The sequence below is a fragment of the Castor canadensis genome, chromosome 13 (assembly GCF_047511655.1).
Source record: "Castor canadensis chromosome 13, mCasCan1.hap1v2, whole genome shotgun sequence".
NCBI lineage: Eukaryota > Metazoa > Chordata > Mammalia > Rodentia > Castoridae > Castor > Castor canadensis.
The window spans coordinates 33149659-33173434 of NC_133398.1; the positions used below are offsets into that span (position 1 = coordinate 33149659).

At 40.3% G+C, this 23776-nt stretch overlaps 2 protein-coding genes across 5 annotated transcripts in view; one reads left to right on the forward strand and one right to left on the reverse strand.

Annotated features, from left to right (window-relative positions):
• The window catches only part of Erp44 (endoplasmic reticulum protein 44), an 88765-nt gene extending 80421 nt beyond the window's left edge, over positions 1–8344 (forward strand). The window contains exons 11-12 of the mRNA XM_020166889.2: positions 2426–2528; positions 4945–8344. Of these exons, the coding sequence (XP_020022478.1) occupies positions 2426–2528; positions 4945–5046 (205 nt within the window). The 3' untranslated portion in view covers positions 5047–8344. The remainder of the gene's footprint in view (positions 1–2425; positions 2529–4944) is intronic.
• Positions 8345–17145: 8801 nt separating this feature from the next.
• Stx17 (syntaxin 17) overlaps positions 17146–23776 on the reverse strand; it is a 59487-nt gene continuing 52856 nt past the window's right edge. For all 4 annotated transcript variants that reach the window (XM_074051382.1, XM_074051381.1, XM_074051384.1 and 1 more), the window contains exons 7-8: positions 23329–23415; positions 17146–22628 (exon numbers count right to left, since the gene is read on the reverse strand). In XM_074051382.1, the coding sequence (XP_073907483.1) occupies positions 22389–22628; positions 23329–23415 (327 nt within the window). In that variant the 3' untranslated portion in view covers positions 17146–22388. The remainder of the gene's footprint in view (positions 22629–23328; positions 23416–23776) is intronic.

Sequence of the window (23776 nt, forward strand, 5' to 3'; positions counted from 1 at the left end):
AAACAAAACAGAAAAAGTATTTGGAGGATGGAAAAGAAACAGGTATTTTTATTTTTAAAAACTGTACCCTAAAGAATGAAGATTGTACTTATTATGGTGTCTTTTCAGTAGATTACCATGTTGTTTGGGGTTTTGTTTGTTTGTTTGCATGTTTCTTTTTGACAATTTATTTTGTCTCCCTTGCCTTTGCCTTTTTGCTCAGAATTCTTTCATCTGTTGACCAGGGAGGAAAAATCAAATTAAGGAAGAATCTGTCTTGAGTCTTCTCTGTGAATTTGTCACATTTAAGATTTAATCATTCATAAATTATTTGTTGACTAACAGATACAATTCACATCGTGTTAGCTGTGAAACATTACAGATCATTTGTGGTTCTATGGGTTGAATAGATACATTTCAGCACTTTGCTGTGGGGTGGCAGTACATGATGTCAGATTAAATTTAAATTGATCTCTTCTCAGTGTTTATCTCTGGTGTATGTGCAATTACTTGAGCACCAGAGAACCTTTCAGAAACATTCTGTCAATACAGCTACCTGACAGTCATTTGTATTTGTAAACTGTGCATTTGGCACCTGCTGGTCTCTGTTGCATTGGAGCTAGTGGGGAGCCAAAAATGGGTGTACAATGAAGTTATTGGTTGGTACATCTCAGTGGGAATTATTGAAGGAAAGAAACAGCACTTCCAGGACCTCAGAAAAGGGTAAAAAGAAAAAGAAACTGGTAATATTAACACAAGCCAACAATTCTTCGCTACCAAAAAATGATTTAGAAAGTCATTTCATTCTACCCAAAGAATTAATATGTATGAACCTACATTTTAATTATTGTAAAAGATTTTAAACAAATAAAGAGTTTGTTTAAAATGTGTTATGAATTTTCAATGTACCAAGATATCAATACAAGGTAAGTTATATGGGCAGAAATATAAATTAAGACAGGCAATGAAAATAAAATGCTTAATTGCTGAAGAAAGTAAGTTAAAAATGCAGGTACCTTTTACTTACCAAATTAGCAAAAATTTCAGTTTAATAAAATATCTAAGATTTCAAAGAACAAAGGGTGACAGATGACAAAAATGGACTGATGTTTTGTGAGTATAATTCTCTCACACTTTGTCACAGTTTCTTGTTCTCTAATGCAATGACATTACTTTACAAGCTACAACTCAAGGAAGTAGTTACAAAGAATAAAGCCTTGAATATAAATCTGCTTAGTTCAATGTGGTTTATTCTACAGTCACAGCTCTGTACTGTAAATGTGCTCATATAATTGGGAATTAAGAGAATAGTGTCCATAGAAAGTGTGTTGGTTCAGGAATCAGTTTCCTCAGAATATTTTAAGCCATGACGGTAAGCTTTTTTCCACAGTTAAAGAGAATGCTTTCTCACTCTTATGCAGCACAGGCACTAGGTCCTCCAGAAGACCTAGCTCCTTTCTCCACTCTCAGCTCAGAATTAACACTGACCAAAGCCCATGAAGAATTTATGGCCTACTTCAGATCATCTTGCCTACAAATTGAGTTACTGCTTTGTCCTAAAAATTAGTTGTTTTTCCTCCATAAGGCTTTTCAGAAACTTACAGGATGCCCGTAATTTAAAATGTATACCAGAAAAGATAAAGATGCAAAGAGAAAAAAGAGAGAGAATGCCTTGGGGCCTTACAAAGACCTCTAAAACAAGACAAAATAATTGGACGTAAGTGCTTTCCTAGTGTAAATGAAAGCTGGTTTTAGTGACCTTGAGAAATGTTTTGCTTCTCCATTATTAAGCCATCCAGTGAAGTGCACATTGTGGTTGAAGCAGCTGTGAAAACATTTCCCCTGTGTTTCCTGTACCCTGGTTAAGATAACTTTTATGAAACTGCTTCTTACTGTCAGTGAATCCTTTAGGACCTAAGAGGATCCACCAGTCTGACACTGGGTTCAAATGCAGGTGGAGAATGAATGGTGGTAAGATTTTGTTTTAGGGTTTTAGTCGTACTCTGGTTATAAAACTATAGTTTTAAGTGATTAGCCCCAACACCATGTTTTTCCTTGAACTCTGATATTTCTAGTGTAATTTTGCAGGATATAGGTTTTTATATATGGAAAACATAAAATATATAAATACCCACGATAAAGTAACCTTGGGTACAACATTTTCACAGACTGTAATCCATCTGCTAAAATGATAAGCATAGAAAAATTTCTATAGGACAAGTGCAAAAATTAGAACATAATTAAAATGTAAAACCATTTTTACATATATGTAAAAATGTTTAACATATATCTGGCCTATAATAGTTATGGTAGGATTGGTGGGATTGTAGGTAAAATGATTTTAAGACGTGGGTTTTTTTTGTTTGTTTTTAACATTGCAAATTTGGTAAAATAGCGATGTCATTTTAGCAGTTTAAGTTAAATTATTTTTTGACTTTGGTTTTAGAATTCCTGGAAAACTCAAGCAATTTGTGTTTGACTTACATTCTGGAAAACTGCATAGAGAATTCCATCATGGACCTGACCCAACTGATACAGCCCCAGGAGAGGTAAGATTCTTGTTTGTTTTCCAGTGGGAACTCTTCTCTTTCAGATAGTCTCAGAGAGGATCTGGAGCTCTTACATAGGCTTGAGTTTCAACTCTTAAATATCTTTATGAAGAAATTGTGAACAAATTACAAATTGCATGCAAATTATGCTGCTTTTAAATTACTTCTTATAATTTTAGGCCTTCAGAAAAGTTGCAGAATATGCTACCCTAAGATGATCTGAGAATGATCTCTGGAATGTGGCTGTGAAGGTATTAAATGCAGTTAGACTCAGATGAGATCGGGTGCATTTAGGGTAGTATATTCAGACTCAGAAGTAAAAAGTAGGAATTGTGAACAGGTAGATCAGTGAAGAAATCAGTGGATTCTGGCAATTGTTCCTGCCTTCTTCTGGCTGGAAGATCGACCCTGTGTAAAGAAAGTAATGATGTATTATTCTTGCTGGACCATTCTAACAGCCTCCACAGTATTGATAATGCTAAAACTTACACTTTTATGAGGATCCTCATTTGAGATTTAGAATGCTTGACAAATATTTATCAAAATTTTATATTTGCTTTTTTTGTATATATAAATTCTTTTATGTTATATATGTAGAGTCTCAGGGTTAATATATATCTGTAGATGCATAGATAAATTTTTTTAGTCTAAGAATTTAACTGTTTATGCTCTGCAGCTTTTTTTTGCAAGTAATGTCTATGTCCCTGCTTTACTAAATAGCCTTAAGTTTGCATTTTGATATCTTAGGGCATATTCAGATATATATCATGTCTGTTACCATGAAACTAAGACAGGAGATGATATAATATACACTCAAAATCTTCCCTTTTTTTGGTGTACTGGACTTAGTGCCTTGTGCTTGCTAGGTAGCGCTCCACCACTTGAGCTACGCCCCCAGCCCTTTTAGCTTTAGTTGTTTTCAAATAGGGTCTCACAGGGTCAGCCTTGACCATAGTCCTCCTATTTTTGTTTTCCTTGTAGCTGGAAAAATAGGTGTGCACTATCATGCCCAGCTTTTATTGGTTGAGATGGGGTCTCATAAACTTTTTGCCTGGACTGGCCTCCAAACTGTGATCTCTCTCATCTCCCCTTCTGAATAGCTAAGATAACAGTTGTGAGCTACTGAGCCCTGCCTACACGCTCCTGTTTTATATGCCCAGAATTTAAATCCACTGTTTTGTCCAGAGTCCATTTATGAAAGAAAAATTAAAACTGAAGTTTTTCTTTGATCCTTATTTTAAGAGTAAGATTAAGTTCAGAGTCGAGAGTTCTCTTTTAGGAAACTGGTGACATGCTTTTTTCTTGAGAAATGCGATCAGATTTTTCTTTGATAATTATGCAACTATAGAAGGATGCCAACTTACTATTGGCAATAACCCAAAGGTGATTATTTTCCTCAGAAAAGCAGGCCTGCTTGGTATTCTATCAGATAAGAAAAGATGTGGCTTGCCATTACTGTATTATCCTGATTTGTTTCAATTTCTCCATCAGACAATGAATGCCTTGTATTTTATTTATTCATATTTGTGTACTAATAACCCCTGGGCACCAAATACTGTAAATGTTTGTTTTATAGTAACATAATTTCAGCTTAATTAACCCAAACATGTATCTTAGCAAAAACATATTAAAAAATTTCAGGAAAGCAGAACATGACAAAGTCAAATGGTAAGCTTGTGGACACATCGCTTTCTGTTTCAATGGGAACATGCTAATGTACGTAGTATGTAGCACACACCCTGTGTGCCGTGTTCTTTATAGGGGTATTAAAGTAGTGACACTGGATCTGCTTTTGAGGAGTTCACAGTATATAGATAAAGAACAGGCAAAATCAAGCAAGGATAGACAACACTCCCTTTTCCTTAGAATGCGTGGAAGTCACTATAGTTCCACCATGTATTTTTGTGTAGTGTTGATACATTAAGTAAAAAATATTACACACATTAACGTCTCTCGATATTGTGTTTTTCTTCCTCATTTCAGCTAGGTTTTAATAATTTCTGGCAGGTAATTGATCAATAACAACCATATCAACAGAGTAGGTGCTTTTCATTCTCTAAGCAACTATTCGTAAGAATAAAGGGTTTGGGCAAAACTAGGGTTGTGCTGCCTCAACGGCATTTTCTAGGAATACACTTGGGTGTCCAGTTTTGTGTTTCCTCCACACCTCAGAAAACTGCTACAGTCCCAAGGTCAATGGCCCTGCAGCAACCCTGCCCTGGACAGTCTAAGTAAGGGAATTTGAAATGAGGAAAGCAAGATTTAAACAATGCTGTGTTGGCACATGATTACTATCTTTTACGGATTAATAAGCAAATAATTATAAGGCAACTACCATTGATGTAAGATTCTTATTAAAGTATTATAACTCCATAAAATATATTGGTGCAAAGATGCTTTATTCTTTCTTTTGTAGCAAGAGCAAGATGTACCAAGCAGTCCTCCAGAGAGCTCCTTCCAGAAACTAGCACCCAGCGAATATAGGTACACTTTATTGAGGGATCGAGATGAGCTTTAAAAACTTGAAAAACAGTTTGCAAGCCTTCCAACAGCAGCATCGACTTTACGTGGTGGAAATAGTAAACCTATATTTTCATAATTCTATGTGTATTTTTATTTTGAATAAACTGAAAGAAGTTTTGGGTTTTTAATTTTTCCCCCCCGACTCAAAATGCATTGTCATTTAATATAGCCTCTTTTAAAAAATCTGCCAAGGTTGAAAAAAATAAAAACCAGAGGCCCATCTTCTCTTTAAATCTGTCCTGTACAAATTTTATAAGTCAAGTGAAAGATGACATTGCCAGAAACAGACCATGAACTTGCACTACTAGGGTAGGGAGAACTTAGGGATGTTTCCTGTGTAATATGTGCTTTTCTTTCTTTTCTTCTCATATGATCTTCTCATATGGTATTTTCATTATCACATTTCTGAAAGCTAAGGGGATATATATTCTGGATACTTGGGAGGGGAATAAATTAAAATTTTCACACTGTGCACTGTCTTTTACTGATTGGTTGAGTATTACTTATGAAAACTCCATAGTGGTATTTTTTGGATTCTTAACATATAACTTAAACATACTATGAAGAGGAGGAGAGCCATAAGCCAGAACATTTGGCAGAAATGTCCTTATGAATTAAAAGGAAAATGAAGAGTATTACTAAATTTCTATGTGTTTGTCTAAGAAAGTGGCATATGGATGGTATTTAAAACCGAATGAATTAGACCTAAAGTGGTGGAGCAGTTTACTAGTGTTCAACTGAATAGCTTTTAAGGCTCCTCCCATCATGAGACTTCAGTTTCCAAAGAAAAAAACCAGCAGAGAAACTGTAGTTCAGTAATTAAAAACCTCCTTCTAGCTTATAGAGTCATTATAGTTATATAGATCAAAAATAAAGACAGTAAGGAGCATACATATTTAATTTTTTGCCATTGTAAAATTGTTAGAGGACCTTCCCCCTCTAGCTTCCCTGCTTTGCCAGGCCAGCAGTGTATAGTCAGGTGGTCCCTGTGCCAGGCCTAAATACTGCCAGGGAATAAAAGCAGAGGGAGACGACTCTCAGTGTCATATCAGGAATCCCAATGCCAGAGGACAGACAGGTTCAAAATTGGCTTTCCTCTGGGTCTGGGCTGGTGCTATAGGCTAAGGGTCATTTTATACTTGGGGAATAGTCAATCCCAGTTTGGGGAAATATTATTTTTGAGCTTAAAATGTTGACGTGCCATTATATGTAGTATGTAATATATGTAACATCCAATCCTTTTAAAATACAATAAATATTTATAATGGATATTTAATAATTATTATTTTTAAAAATCAGCCTACAATTCTTAGTTATGCATGATTTATCAACAGTCTCCATAGTTTTATTGAGAATAAATAATGTTAGCAAGGTGATAAGGGCATGTTTAGAATATTTTACTGGGTTATGATGAGAAAAGTAGGACAGAGCTTTTTAGAAGTTGGGCCTTCTGTGCTCTTTATTGCTTTTAATCAGTAACTTAAATGAAGTCAGAGTTGTGGTCTCCAGGTCAGAAAGTGGACCAAATCTGAAAAGGTCGGGATGAAAATTCACAAATATTTAACAAGCTAACACTAAAGACCAAAAGCAGCACATGCAATTAACTGTAATAAATTTTTAATCTCATAATGAGCCTTGACAAAATTATAAAAGTTATTACTCAAATATTGGGTTATAGAGAGCTGGCTTGTGAGTAGTTATCAGGAAAAAGGCTTCAAGGAACACAAGCTCAATGTGATACAAGATAACAAAGTGGTTGCTTGAAAAGTGAGTGGACTTGAGGGTGCATTCTTTAACATTCATATACATTGGTACTTAGACGTTAGTCCTGCCCTGTCATGATCTTCTCTAAACTATGAAGCCGTTGAGGACAGGATACCAAATTTTTTGTATCTCTAGTGCCTACCACTTTTGGACACTTAAGTAATCCTCATCAAGTGTTTATTGAATGAATGAGAAGCAAAGTGACCTTGAATTTTTTACCCCCTGAGGGTGCTCAGCACATGTGCATCGGGACTTGGTGCCCAGTTTTATAAAAAGTCATTAACAAGCTCAAGTGTAGTCCGTGGAATGACAGCGTAGAGGACAGCTAAGAGGTTTTAAAGAGAGGCTGATTGGCTTGGAGAAGACTGGGGTCTGAAAGCCGTCTAGGTAGTCAATGGGTTGGCATTGTCTGGATCCCAGGAATCGAACTAGAACTGAAGGAAGTCAGAGTGAAATAGTTCAGTCAACATTTACTGAAGCCAGATTTTTAGTGCTATAATACGGGATGGAGGATACACGGATGAATAAAGCATAATTTCTGCCCTAGAGTTGCGTATAGTCTTACTAGGAAGATGGATATAGAAACAGTAACAGGTGTTTCAGATGTATAAGTAGAAGAAAATAGAGATTAATGTGACTGGCATAAAGGATCACTGAGTTCCAAAGATTTCATTGAGGAGATTGTTTCATTTGTGTTGTTAAAAGATGAATAGGTGTTCTTCAGGAAGTGGGGATCTGGGTGGATGGAATAGTCAACAAAGGTATGAAATGGGATCATGCACTAAAGAAAGTAAGACATTCTTGTAGCAGGGCTAGCACACTGGAGGTTGGAAGAAATGAGAAAGGAGGTCAGAGAAAAAAATGGAGCTGGTCACACAAGTAGTTTATATGCCAAACTGCTGTATATTGTACAGGGATCTGTTAACAGATCTTCAGTTGGGAAGCACGTTCATTTTCGGTTTGAGAAAGAAGACTGTGGAAGCAAATCCCAACTTAGACTTCCCTCTGAACCTGACTCAGAGAACCGTATGGTAGAAGTATCAGCTTTTCCACTCTATCCCAGGCCGCAGGCTCCCCAGCTGTGGCTGCAGAGGATGGTAGACTCTACTGAAGGACATGCTTCAGTAGCAAAACCAGAAGCTTTCCTTTCTGCCTCTCTGCCCATTCCCTCTTCCAGTTTTTCAACATTTTTCCAGTCATGAGAGGGACCATAAAAAAGATGAAACTTTTTCTTTTTTTCAAAAAAATTTAAAGTTAAAGGAATGTAGTAGAACATAGCAAATAGGCCTCAAAAAATAAAAGTGTCTCGTAGAGCATACTGATGAAGTCAGGCTGTCAGAGATCAAGTGCAAAAGAAAGGAGCTGGTGTGATAACAGCTGCAAAAAGGACTGTGAAACATAAAAGTTTGAAACGGTAAAGCTCCTAATGAACTTAAATTTATAGCAAAGCAAAAGTTGCCAAGAAAGCTTTAAAAAAAAAAAAACCAAACTGGTCAAGGCAAAAAGAAAAATGAGTAAAGTAAATGGATTGACAGAAAAAGCAGAATAACTCAATTTTTATTTTTCATTTGACAAATAGATATGGTCTGGTTGGGCAAAAAATAAAATGATACAAAATTGCAAAATGAAAAGCTAAAAAAAAAACTTGCTACTTTAAATTATTTCAGTGCTGTTAAGCCTACATTTCTGTATCCTAGAGAGCTACTGGGAAGTTGCAAATGCTTTCTGTTCACAATGTTTGGGGAGTTTTGAGAAACCATGGAGAATATAAGGTGACAGAAGACTGGAAATGAGCAAATAGTATTCTGGTTTTCAAAATAATTATAGTTAATGATTTTAGCTACTTTTCCAAAATAAAATTCCATGAACCAAACAAATGTTAGTAGTCTGTGTTTGGGGGAAGAGTTAAATAGGCATAAAAAACAAAACACCAGTTTTTAAACCCAATATTTAAAGACCCTGAAGGCACTAAGTTGTTTCAGAACTTAAGTTGTTTAATCTGATTATAAGTGATTTATGTGTTCATTGAAACAGGTTGGATAGGACCTTTGCTTAGCAACTGTTTTTTAGCTGTGTTTGAATTTTTGTATGTATTTCTGAGTAATAAAACTATATTTATAAAAATTTATATATTTGAGACTTTTTCTTAATTCAGTGTCATAAATATGTATTATGAACATTTTACTCAGAACAGATGACCACAGTCACTAGCTTTTCTGGGTTTAAAGTTATTTTCCACATCTTTTAGTTGCATTAGACTTGGAGTGGGAAACAGTCCATGTGCTGATAACTCAAAGCCAGGCTTTCCTTGAAGCACCAAAGTTCCCTCTTGAAGAACACAGCAGGAAAGACTGGCCTGCCCAAAGACAAGGGGCTTTGAATTCTGGAAGAGGAAAAGTGCAGCTTACAAATGACTTCTCACAAGTACCCTTTCCCATTCTTCCTATTCATCTTTCAGTGCTTAGAAAAACCACCAGCCCTGTGCCCCCAGGACCCCAAATGTGCTTTCAATAGTTAAGAGTTTCCTTATCAGCATGTGTGCAGATTATAAAGAAAACAGGGAACTCGATCTTTGCATTCCCAGCAGCTTGGTACACGGAAGTGTTCAGGAAATCTGATGAAAAAAAAAAGCCAAATTATGCTAAGTAAGTGAACAAATGAATTAAACACAAGAAACTACCACCATCACTGGAGTATACCAGCTAATATGCAAATCTTACCTACCTGATGATTTTGTCAATCACAAACATGTTTGGGTAAATCCAGAATCCAGTCACCTTTTATCCTATCTGCTAAACTGGCTTTGGGGGTCTCAAGAATTCTTTTGTAGAATAGTCTTAGAGTGCATACCAACCCAAAGAGACAACTATCAGAATGACCCTCAGGTGTTCTCTTGGGCAATGCAGAGTCCAGTGAAGTGCTGGAAATTTTCTCATGAACTTTGCACATTATCTGTAAAGTAACTCTAACCCCTACTTTAGTCATTCTCATGGAAAGACAGACTACAGTGTGTTGATAAAAATGCCATGTGTGCTTTTCAAAAACACCATACATACATACTTACCATTGAGTAAGTATGAACTGTTACCAGGCTAAAGATTCAGCAATTAACAAGAGACTGCCCTATCATTGTAGAGAAAAAGTTGAATGAAGGAGCAAAACAGGTGAGTAAAAAGATGGTCATAGTAGAATGTACGTGTTGTGGTGCGGGTTAGCTACATGGAGCAAGGGAGCATGAAGGTGTGTTCAACCTTGAAAATCAGGACCCTGCCTAGAGGAAGGGGTTTCTTGACCAGGAACAGAAAGAGCTCCATCCGCAAGGTGCCAGTGGCTCACGCCTGTAATCCTAGCTACTCAGGAGGCAAAGATCAGGAGGATCACAGTTTGAAGCCAGCCTGGGCAAATAGTTTGTGAGACCCTATCTTGAAAAAACCATTACAAAAGTAGATCTGGTCCTTCTACCTATATAAGACTTCTCTCCCTAGGAGAGAACTGTTATTGGAGGCTGCTACTATGTTTCTTTCCATAGTAGTAAATCTCCCAACTTGGCCACCCATAAATGATGACATTCTTGCCTCTCAGGTGTCGTGTGTATTAGGATGACTGCAAGGGAGAAAGCTCTAGGCCCTCCCTTGGCACAGGTAAACTTGCACAGGTAGGGTTAGATCCATTTAGGAAACCTAAACTACTGACTGCCCAGGAAGCAGGATTAAAACATGGCATTCCTAACTACACACAGGTTAACAGAGGAGGGCATCAACTCTGGCTTCATCATGAGCCTAGTTTTCTAATTTAAAACTCCATCTCACAGTCCATATCAGAATTCTGTAGGATCCAAAGGAAAAATTCCTGCTTTATGGCTTCTAGAATCTAACTTTATCCCTTAAATGTTAGACTTTTGTCCAGGCTCTGTGCTGGCACATTTCTATCTTTTGGTTCATTTATAGTCACACACGAATTCCCACCAACCTTGGTTGGCATATTTTTAACTCAAGTCTAGAAGTAAATTCTTTTAAAACACACTTTTATTGTCCACCCTTTCATTGCCCTTATAACTAGGGTGATAGTGTAAATTGTTTTTCATCCAAACTAGAACATTTGAGAGAGTAAAGTAGCATAATTAATTTCACTAGGACAACAGATGTAAATAAGGACTGTCCCAGACAAACTGGGATGTATGATCACCCTATTCCTGACCATATTTTACACATTCTCAGGCTTGGATTTCATTCGTAATAAAAAAAACAAGATTTTCTGCCAAGCACTATCATTATACCCCTATTCAATAACCTTTATAAAATCAAAGAATTTATGTTTTTCTCAAGTCTCCATTTTAGTGGCTTCTAACACTATTTTCACTGTTCTTATAGGTACAGGTTACTTATCCATTAATGCACACTTCCTTTAAACTTTTGGGGAAAATAATTGTAATAGTTATAATAGCCACAAACATTTGTACTGTTAACTGTGGATCAGGAATCATTGTGGGTACTTAGCATAAATTAATTCTTTCAGCCCTGTGATCACCCTGTGAGGCAGGCAAGGCATCAGGGGAGGAGGGTAAGGATGTCCTTACTTAACTGTCCACAGTTAAGTTACAGCAATATTTTATAAACAAGAAAATCAATAGAAGAACTGTGAACAATTAATGCCAAACACTTTGAGAGGCTGTTTGGTGGGATAAGTATCTATCTGAACCTTAGCATTCGAGCCCTTGGTTTGAATCCTGTTAAATACCTACCTCTTAAATTTGGCCTTGCCTTTACCTAATTCCCATCTCTGCTTGCCTGACAGAGCCATTGCACTCCTGCTGCTACACCCTGTTTCATGCTACTCCATACATCTACAAATCCTTCCTGGGTCTCCTAATGCTGCCAGTGCTATGATTAGACAGCAGATAAATTGATCTGAATATTTTCCACATTTCCCCAGTGATTCGAGTCCTGTATCTTCTTTCTTCCAAGTTATGACTTTTAATTGGTAAAAGAGAAATGTCTTCACCTCCAAATTCTGAGATTTTCATGACTTCCAAGTCTTGGATGCTTTCCAGACTTCTTTTGTTGCATCTTTCATCCCTATTAATATAGGAACTAAGCAAAGATTTGATGTATCTTAGAAGGCTATTACACACTAATACATGTTCCCAGAAGACAGTAGAACTTGCAGGCTATGATGTCATCGCTCATCATCTGAGAACCATTCACGGGAGTGTAATTTCCTTTTGTCTTCTCATCACTAATATTCCAGAAAGCAGACAATACAATCCCTGGCCTGAAAAAGCTTACTATCTACTTGGGGAATCATACTACTGCCAAGGAAAAAGTGTTGTCTCTACAGAATTAACCACAAGTGAAAATGGGACCCACTGAATTGCAGTGATCAAGAAACACTCGTGGTTTAGGCTGGAGGTATGGCTCAGGTGGTAAAGTACCTGCCTAGCAACAACAAGGCCCTGAGATCAAACTCTAGTCCAGTTTAAAAAAAAAAATTCTTAGAGCAAGGCACCAGTAGCTCATGCCTGTGAGAGCCCATCTCAACAGGGAAAGCTGGGTGTGGGAGCATGTGCAATTATCCCAGCTTCAGCAGGAAGCGTGAGTTCCAGTCCAGGTTAGAAAGGGCATTAAAGTAAGACCATATCTGAAAAAATAGCCAAAGCAAAAAGGGCTGGAGGCATGGCTCAAGTGGTAGAGCACCTGCCTAGTAATTGTGAGGTCCTGAGTTCAAACCCCAGTACTGCCAAAAAAAGATAGATAGACAGCTGGATTGTGAAGGTCTTGGACACTAAAAGATTTCCAGACTGTTTTCTCAGTGGGTTCCCAATAGTGATGGAATGATAAGTAGAAAGTGGGCATTCGTTACTAAATGGGATCTCACAAAAAGACAGGGAAGCACAGATGGTTGTTTACAGGTGAGAAAGGAGGACAAATACACCAAAAACTCCAGCAAATGTGAGGTTTATTATGAGGAACTCAGAGGGTTGTAAGCAGTCTTCTCTGACACAAAACAAAGCATCAATTCCTTTAAACAAAGAATCATTAAATTTTAAACAGATATTATCACCCTAATCCGTCTTTCCATCTAACCAGGTTCATTGATCAGCTACATTCAATTCCTTGGTTTTCTCTTGTTGATTATTTATTTCCTTGGTTTTCACTATGTTTTTTGTGCTTTGGATCCTTTGGGCATACAATCTCTCTGCCACTTGAAGCCTCCTGCCCCTCTTCAATTAGGCATATCCTTCCTAGGCTCTGCTCAAATACCTTCCTCCGCAAAGTCTTCCCCTTCTTTTCCAAGTAGTTAGTCCCTCCATTCTTTATGGCCTTGTATTACTTTGTTCATTCCTGTTTGTGAATCAAATGCCCTGCTCCAGGCAGGTAGGTTCTTTGATTCATGCAGACTGGAGTCCAAACAGGAGCCAGGAGGAGGTATATATGGTTTATTATCCATTGCGGCCACCAGCCAGCCAGCCAGCCCTCAGCAGCAGCAGCAGCAGCAGCAGCAGCAGCAGCTTACATCATTGCGCTCATCGTCACCCCAGGCCATCAGCACAGCAGTTTTATACCAATATAGACCAAAGTGGCGTCCAACCAAATTATTACATCTACCGCACATGTGAGTCCAGCCACTAGTTACATAACTAGCCGACCTTGGGTGGTTACTTATAACAGTGTACTTACCTTTAGAGTGCGTCTGCGCACAGGCGATTAGTTTAATAATCACTTTCCCTACAACCCACCCCTATTAATGTAATCACCATATAATCTACATGAATAATTTTCCCGTAGGTCACAACAACAGACCAGGCAGGCACTGCCTACTGTGACAGCAGCAACAGAATGGCATGATGACGTGAGGGAGGTCCACCATTTAGGTTTGCCCCCACCAGGGGTGCTATCATTTTTGGAGAGATCCTCTGTCAGGGTGGGGCCTTTAAAATTTACATTAAGAGCATCAGTGTCCATCTTAGGCCCTGAGGCATCGATGTCAGCCTCATTGTTTCCATGAAGCCAGGGGCATATCCCCAGCTACATAACATATAGTCACCTGTCTAAAGACCCTGCCACACGCTTGCCCCCACAAGGGGCAGTGAGCCATCAATCACCCAGTGGCTTACCATGAGGCGCTCCATATTGTAAGTCCTCAGTACATAGCCCAACTGTTCATAGACAGATGACAGACCAGGTTCATTATAATAAGCCACATTGCTCACAGTGTGGCCTATTGGCTACTGTGACCTATTTTACCATCATATCACATGGTGTCTGTGCCTGGCTGTGGTGTCACTGCAGTCTGTACAGCCGGCTGTCCACAGCAGGAGCTGTCCATATACCAGGGACTTGCCAGTATAGGGGCCGAACTGACCTCAAAAGAACTAGGTACAAGTCCAGCACCTGGTACAGCCCTCTCTAAAGGCTTATCAGTGTTCAACTCTGGGCCTGACACGGCCTGTAATTTAGCTTGTAGGGGACTAGCAGATAATGTCTCCCTCTTGTAATATACCTCCCATTTGGCAAGGGTGGGAGTGTGTTCTGTGCCACAGTGGGGTTTGGTCACACGATCTGTTACCCATCATGAGATATGATAGGTTGTGTGCATTGTCACAGGGGCAGGGCCAGTAATGGCCTCAGATGCTAACAAAGTGCTACACATTGCAGCCAACTACTCAGTAAGGGAGCATCCTATCTGTTCCTTTACATGGCTGCAACAGAAACCCAATCGATTGTTGCAGTCTTCCAGCTCTCTGTCACAGGCACATTCAACCCCTAAAAGGTTACATGTACATCCTGCTCACAGGGTACAAGGGTCAGTAACATGTAGGACCCATGCAGTTTCTACTACTCTCCTAGCAGCTCTAAAGGCAATCTCTGCCTCCTCTATCTAGTCCCATCTGGCTCCTGCTAGCTGTGCCAGATGGGTATAAAGGCCTGCCAATCGCCCAAGAGCCCCAAAACTATCTGGCCACAGGTCCCATTCATCCCCCTAAGGGTCCCATGTACATAAACAGTTAAAAGGTTGGACCTATGCAGTTTAACTGCTGTGGGCACAGGTTAAGCCTGAACCTTATCTGCGAAGGCACCAGGAATCACTTCAAGCTTACCCAATTGGATAACCCTCAAGAACTTGACTGACAAGTCAGGCCTTTGCAACTTCTTGTCATTGATCTTCCATCTGCATTACTTCAAATGCTCTCGCATTCTCCAAATCTGCAAGAGAACTACACAGTGGGTAGAAGGCTTCCACCAATGACAGCCATCATCACCCATTACAAAAGGTCGGGTTATGCCAACAGCTCTAATGCAACACAAAGTCCATTGTTAAGAAAGGTGAACTGCTCTTGACTTTCTGGATGTAGCTCTTCAGTGCTTGCCCCTGCCGTTGTGACTGTATTGCTTCTGCGGTTGCGGCTGCTGCATCCTCTGCTCCACTTTGTTTTGTCTCTGTTGTCACTATGTGGTTAGTCCCTGCCCACTGTTGCTTTCTCTACAGCCCAGCTGACATGTTTCCGTGGGTGAACAGGGACTCCAATGCCCCATTCTTGTCCACATCTGCCTGGTTCCCCCCTGGAATTTTCTCCCTCAGTGGACCATCCAGAGCACTGAGGCAAAAGCAGTTGTCCCAGACACCGTACAGCATCTGCTTCAGTGGGGGGCTGCGAAGCCCCGAGACACATGGCCTGCTAAGATCCCCTCCTCAGCCTTCTCAGCGTTTCAGTCCTGTTCCCAGGCAAACCCTTGCTGAGCGCCTCTGCTCTGGGCTCTGCCTTTGCTGTCAAGCCTCTGACATCTGCAGTAGCATAGCTGGCCTTCACCATTACTGTCTACCTCATACACTGACGGCCTTGAAACTCCCAGGATCATAGTTTGTCTGGCTGTGGGGAGAAGCAGCGAGGTGAGGTGAGGAGGGTTGAAACACCTGTTTGTTCCTCCCTACCTTGGGTTTGGTCAGGCCCTGGGGGTGAGGCTTGTCTCCCCACCATGGCATTTGCCTTACCCTCACCCTCATTGTTGCTCACGTGCGGCTCCTCCCCACACGGGGTGCGATCATTGCCATCCAGGAGTTACACGACTGTACATTTTCATCACCTGGTCCATGGTACGCTGACTGAGCATAGCCATCATATACTCACTTCTTGCGTATCTGGATCAGGTGCATGTATGACTGCCATTTACTTAAGGACCTCAGGTAAATCTCCTGTATGTTCCCAGTCCAGGAAGCAGCCATAACCCAACTTAACAGAATAGTTCCCTTGCCCAGACTGAGAACTCTTCAGTAGCCTCTGTCTCAAGGCTAGCTGCAAATATCTCCTGAGCCGAAAGCATCCTTCTATCCACCCCTGCATCCCACAAGCATAGCAACCATGCTGCCAATGGCTCTCCAGTCCTTTGCCAGAACTGTTTATCCAACTCCATTAACTTCACCTATGTGTAGGGGAGGTAAGTTGTAAATTCTGTCATTCACCTGACCCCCAGCACCTTCGGCTACTGCTGCTTCATTTTTTGAATTACTACCGGCTAGGCACAGAATGTGACTTCAGGCATTTCCTCTTATCAGACATTGCTGGGGTGCTGGCAAACCTACCGAGCCTGGATCCGCAGTTCCAAGGCATCTTCTTGTCCTGGAGTCTTCTCTGTAGCATTTCTTAACTCTGTAAGAAACATCTAGACCACCATATCAGGGGCTGTTTTGGTATTTTGCTTTCCTCTAGCATCTCACCACTAAGGTAGGTGTCTCCTCCAGCAGGCAGGTGGGTGGCCATGCCTGGGGTGGGGCCCATGCTGCTAGCAAGCTTGCCATTGCCACCCCTCCTGCAACCCTTCATCCGCAGGGGTGTCTATGACTCCAGATGGGGTTGCTGCGAATCCTGCTGCACTAGGCCAATTGTGGGTCAAACACCCTGTTCCGAGCAGGTAGATCCTTTGAGCTGTGCAAACTGAAGTTCAAAGAGAGCCAGGAGGGAGGTTTATATGGTTTATTATCCATTGCGGCCACCAGCCAGCCAGCCAGCCTCTACCGCCAGGCTGCTCAATACAGCAGTTTTATTCCAATATAGACCAAATTGGCGTCCAACCTAATTATATCTACTGCACATGAGTCCAGCCACAAGCTACATAACTAGCTGACCTTGGGTGGTTACTTAGCTGACAGTGTACTTACCTCTAGAGTGTGCCTCTGTACAGGCGACTAGCATAATGATCACTCTCTACACTGTTTTAGTGTACTTCCCATGGTTTGTTGTGACTTACTTGCTTTAGGTAACTGCATGGCTAGTGAGGATAGATTCTATAGGGATGACCCTAGCACTCAACACAAACAGGAATTCAGTTACATATGTGTTAAGCAAGTGAATTTTATTGCAGTGTTTCCTTATTCAAGCACCACTCGGCAACAGAATAGATGACAAATGAATTCTGCAAGCATTAAAGTTTACAAAATTCTCAGCATGGAGCCTTTTCTTCTGCTGACCTTTGATGACACTGAAGATTTAACAGTAAGTGGAAAATACCTTTAGGGCATTTAATTAACGAAACTTAAGTAAAACATCTTAGTAGTTAACTTTAAAAGAAGAAAATCTAGAATACTCAAGAAGTGTATGAAAAAAGAATTCTATTGAATATCTTTCTCAATTGTTAGTGAGGTTTCTCACAGAGGCTGGACATGGTCCACTCAAGGCTGGAGCGCTGACACTGTTGGAGAAGGATCCAGAGGCTTTGGCTATCAGCTGCACAGGGGACAAGACTGATGTTTTGAAGGTTAAGAAATTGAATGCAATTTCTTCTAGTGGAAAAAATATATATATATTTTTTGCCTGATTTGGAATGTTGAAGCTAGGCTGAAAGACTCCAAGCCTCAGCAACTTGAGAAGGCCTAACAAAAACTGAAATTACTTCACGGATTTTTTTCCCTCTAGATCTTGCCGTGGGTATAATCCTAGATCTTGTGCAAACTAGCTTAGTGATCCTGGGCAACTCATTTGTCTTTGACACTTTTTATTTCAATTTACCTGTTTCATTAATATTGCATAATGTATTTTGTCACCATAAACTAATTTCTTTGAGGGTAGTAATGTAGATATTATGTGGATCTTCAATCATTGATTATTTATAATACCCTAGAAATTTCTCTGCAAAAGGGTGTCAAATTAATGGATTCAAATAGAACCACTTGCTAGAATAAAAACCACAAACAGAACCTGAACGTTGTACATTAACCTAGGCCAAAGGGGAGGCACCCTCCCTTTCACTAGGCCTCTGATAATTTAAGAATGCCATCTAACACTCATAAGTGCCTGAGAACCACAATCACATTCTTATTGATGAGAAAACATCTCACGTCACAGGAAAACCTTTTCCGAAGGCTTTTCTTTGTCCTCCCAAAGATCCAGTGGCAGCAATGAAGGGGAGCTGGGACCCTGAGACACACCTTTCTTTTTTTTGGGGGGCGGTACTGGAGCTAGAACTCAGGGCCTTCACCTTGAGCCATTCCACCAGTTGAATGGTTTTTTTTGAGATAAGGTCTCATGGAACTATTTGCCCAGGCTTGCTTCAAACCGTGATCCTTGTGAGTAGCTAGGATTACAGGAGTGAGTCACCAGCACCCGGTCACACCTTTCATTTCTAAAGTTACACAAAGAATGGTTTGGTGTCTGCACTTTCACAGGAGGAAGATGTATGCTGATTTATACTCCAGGTTTCCTCGGGTTCTTGTGAGTGATATTACTCATGCAAACAGTTGGTCACTTACAGGCAGACAGGCAGCCCTGAGAGGGAGGTGGTGGACTGTAGAGCCTCCCTGTGCAGCATGGGGTTTGGTGTAATCTCAGAGCCCTTGCTCCAGGACCACAGCTAGCTTGAAGCGGCACCAGCACCACCTTTCTGGCCACCCTAGGTCACGGGCCCCTGTGGATATGAACAGGAGAGCTAGGCCAGCATAAGACAAGCAGAACAGAGAAAGACAAGAGTGATCACAAGGACAAGGGAGTGTGGTCTGTGACAACACAAATGGACATGGCTTATTTGATTTGCAGCATGTCTTTGGAGGCAATTCCAAAAGAAATTTTGAAAATGGCCTAAGTAATACTAGAGTAAGACTAGCATTACCACATGGCTTCCCAAGGGCGTCATTTTCAAGGGTAAGCAATTGATTCTGAGTAATGATCATTTTTTAAGTGTTAAAGTTTCTTTTTTTCCTTTTTTTTTTGGCAGTACTGGGGTTTGAACCCCAAGACTTCACTTGCTAGACAGGTGTTCTACCACTTGAGCCTTGCTCTCAGCCCTTTTTTTGAAAAGCTTAATTTTACACTATATAAAAAGCACTAAACAATGATAATGAGTTATGAATATAAAATAATGTGTAGGGCTGTGAGCAGGATGGGAACTCTTGAAATTTACAGTCCAAGGACCAAATTCGGCACCACATCTCACTATAACAGCCACCTTTAAAAACTCTGAGTGCTGGATGCTTTGTGAGGAATTGGAAGATTGAGAAGAAACAGGACCAAATGGCATGTGCAATTCCAAGCCTGCCTTACACGATGTGTGGGCAGCGGAGGGAGGCAGAACAGATGAGCCACTTCACTTTTGTGTAGAGACAGCATGGCTCAGCACAAGTAGTGTGGTTTTTAGTTTCACAGACCTACTCACATTTTAGCCTCACCCCTTTGTTGGGGAATAGCCCTCTGCAAATTATCTAATTTTCTCTGTTAAGTGTCTATTGAGGCACTTGGCAAACAGTGCATTTGATAAACATTAAATGCCCTTTGTAGGTTATGAAACCAAGTTAGTGGGCTACAACTGGCATATTTTAAAAAACAATGAAAACATCAGAATGCATTGCATATAATGGGACAGAGGTACTGCAGTGTGCTTATTGCTGATTTTGATGCATTTTTCTTTCATTCTTTTTTTTTTTTTTTTTGGTGGTACTGGGTTTGAACTCCAGGCCTTGTGCTTACCAGGCAGGTGCTCTATCACTTGAGCCATTCTGCCAGTATAGAGAAATTCTCAGATTATTACATCAAAAGAGTCTTTAGGAGTGCTGCTTTTATCCAAGTAAGCACCTACTAATTTAAGAGCTTAACGAGTGTTCCTTTCTAACTTGTCACAGTAAAAATAAGACAGGAAGCACAGAGAAGATAAATTTAACTTGACATTGTAGGACATTACATTCAATGTGAAGATCGGTTTCTATGTCATGTTGACTAATTTAACTTACAAGCACTTTATAGTTAATATGAATATCACTAATAGTTGATTAAACACTTCTAGCAATTTCTACAAAAAGTTGGTTATTAGGTTCTATTATGAGGAAATGAGATACAATTTCTAAATAACTCCAAATTATAAAACTTTTTAAAGGACTATAACTTGCCTAACTAAGCATGAAGACTGTTGGGGTGACATCCCACTCCTGATGACCAGTGAAGTCAAAGGTTTATACAACAACATACATGTAATGGGGTCCCACACGGGCTCCGTAAAAAATTCAAAATCCCAGAACACAATGTGAGCTTCAGATACAGGCCTCTCTCCTTCCGGTTGTTATTAGTCTCTCATGCTACTGCTAAGGCAGTATGCTCAAAAGTGTGGCCCTTTTGGGGGTGACAGAGCAGAGTACTATGCAGTGGTGAAGAAGAGTAGAACATTGGAAATTACGGAATTAAATGACACTGCTTGGTCATGAACATAACTGTGTTCTAAATTTATAATTTCAGCTGATGAAGCTGGACTGGCTCTATCACCATCACCCTTGCCACTGAGGTTTAAAAATGTTGTTTAAATAAACGTCTGGGTAAGGTCTGATGCCTGTCCAGAACTGAAAGTATATGTTAATGGAACAGTAACGACCAGAACGTAGAAAAAGGTGGAAGTCAAAAGTAATTATCCCAAACTTACAAGTATCCTATATCTGATACCAGGGCAGAAACTGATAATTATTCAAAGTATTTATTTCTTGGCATTATGTTAAAGATATAAGCAAGCAGATAACAATACTTGATACTTTCCTATTATTTAATAATCAAAAGAAAATGGTGCTTTATCTCACAGGAATTCATTGGTGAGATTCAAAAAACGTGAACAATCTCTGTAGACTAGATACAGAAGTGAAAAGGTAACAATCAATAGAAGTTATTAAAAGCAAACTCAGCAAGAGAAGCTAAGTGACAAACTATTCAGCCCTCTGTTGCAACTTGCCCCCTGACCAATGGGGTGCAGTTGCCTATTTCTGTCCTCAAAAAGAGTAAAGCAAATAAAACAGATGGTTCCATCATATTGCAAATGAGTTTGGGGGTACAGAGTGAGGCTGCTTGTCCTTAAATTCTCTAAATTTAAAATCTTTTTGTTGTTTGAGACAGACTTGGGTTTGGGCTGGACCATGCTTGCTGTCAGTATCAAGTGTTGGATTAGCACCACAAATCCTTCATTGGGTCTGAGTCTTGGCACTGGCTTTGTCATCATCTAGAATGTGAGAAAAGGGGAGCATGACACTATCCTTAGGAAGAAATGGCAGCTGTGAAAAGGGAAGGGAAGCACAGGAGACAACAGACCCTGGGAAAAGGACAGAACAGAAGTGAGGTAGAAAGCTAGTTCTCAGATGACTGAGGGTCAGAGACTCCTATGAGGCAGGTACTGAATCAGCCCCTGAAGTAAGAAAGTGCCCCAGGATAGGATACGGTCTCACACTTTCCCCTGCTCATTTTCAGCCCAAATTCTAACATTGCTGGAAACATTTGGAAGTTTTTGTTTTGTTTTTTTTAACTTAAGAGATTACAGGAAGGGGTGAACAATGATGTCAAACAATGCAAAAAGGCAGTTCATGAGAAAAATCCTCATTACACCTGGATAGAATTCACCTCACAAACTGAAGAGCTTTTTGAAGTTACGAAGGAGGAAACGAAAGGGCACAGGATCTTGAATACATTAGGGCTGACAGTGCGCATGTTGGCTGGCTTAGTAAGTCTCGTCCCACTGTGTGAGATTCTGTGCTCTTAAAGACATATCGAGGGAAGTTCAGAAAAGAAGCCAGTGTCACAAATGAAGATACCCGAAAGAGAAGCTGGGCCTCTCTTTCCATTTTCTTATACTCTTCATCCTTCACCAGAAACATAGTTGAATCGAAGTGCGATGGGCTTCACCAAGTGGCCCTCTACCATGTGACTCACCTTTGCCTCTTGTTAGTTCACATATCCCTACCTGAAAGGCTCCATTCTCTTCTTTGGCAACAGGCCTAAATAATCTACCCTACACTTCGTCTTAAGTCTCCAGTCATTTCTACTCATCTTCATTCCTTAATTATAGTTTGCTTTCACATTTCCAGGCAGAAAGTTTGCTCTTTGGCAGTCTTTAACCATGACCTCCCAGACACCATACACCCTCAGCCCAGGCTCCTCCATTTCAAACATCTCCATCAACACCCAACAAACAAAAGGTATCCACTTAATGCAGTCCAATGCCACATGGGCATCTAGAGCCACTGCCTTGATCATTGGGTTCCAAAAGCTGATTGGGTGTCCAGCAACGGCAAGGTGCTTGTTAGACTAGAGACCTTCGCACCAATAGTATGGAAGTTTGGTTTTTAACTGCATTTTTTGTCAGTTTGACTGGGAAGATCTGGACAGCTGGAAGTGAGCTTCTCCATCATTTTCTGTTTCCTTCTTTGTATCAATTTTCCACCTGTGAAGCCCAACACCCCACCACCAAGTGCAGCTGCAATTCCTGCCACTTTGAAGCCTGCAAGGAGGCCAATCGGACCCCCCACCACTCCTCCGATGAGTGCACCTGCCACAGGCAGCGCCGCCAGCTTGTATTTTGCAGCCTGTAAAAAAAAAATTCAATTTAGAAATTGAGTTGAGAATATCTGCCTGTGGTGATGTGCATTTTCCTCTCATTACTCCTGGCAATGCCTCTTTAACTCTTGGTACATAATTAACCTCAGAGAGTGTACTTGTGGGGAGAAAGTATTCCACAGGTACTGCAATCGCTCCAGATCGCACAACTTCGAGGAATGAGCTACACAGAGTGGACTACTACAAATCGATTTTACTTGCAAAATAATCAATTCTCTTAACTAGCTGGCTTCTTTAAACAGTTTCAGTGGCCACAGATCTCCATCAAAGCTTTGGTACTACATGGAGATGATTCCATGCTATGTACCCCAGGTTAAAACCCACATCCTATGGAAAATAGGTGGTCCCATTCCATGGGTACTGTCACCTCCTTACACTTTTGCGTGATTGGATTTTTGCACTCATCTCTCACTCCTCTCCTTGGGCCTGTGCAAATGCCTTGGAGTGAGGCCAGTTTATTTTCTTTGAAAACAATTTCCCTCCTCATAGAATGAATCTTAGAGCAGAATATTACAGCCATTGATTTTCTGCACTACCTATGTGTCATTTCTTCCTTATTTCCTTAATTGCTGGCTCCCGAAACATTGAAGAGTGTGGATCAATTGGGTAATACTAGAGATTCCTGGGAGCCCGAGTGCCATTGATTTGTCAGCAGGAGCAGAGTCTTACCTTCCCCAAGTTTTTGGTCCCCTCTTCAACATTCACAGCAGCACTGTTGACATGGTCTGCAATGCTGTCAATCTTCTCCTGCTGAGACTAGATGCAAAGGAATTATGAGTGAGCGCCCTGCTGTTCCGCGGTAGGAGCCAGCACACACTATTTTAATTCCTGTAATCAGGGCCTCGGGTACAGCAGCCTTGCAGTCTTAATAGCAGTTCATTAATAGCAGCTGATAAACCATGTCGAAAGTACAAATCCACTTTCATGATAAAAAGAGGGGGACTTAATTATTAGGTAATAAAAGGGTGGCACCTTTACAGCAAAAAGCATCTCACACTGAAATTCATTCAAACATGCAAACATGTAATTCTCCAAATGAATCTACTTTCCAGGAGGAAAAAAAAAAAATCTAAGTAAGCATTTACATGTCATGTTGAGTTTGATACAGAAAAAAACA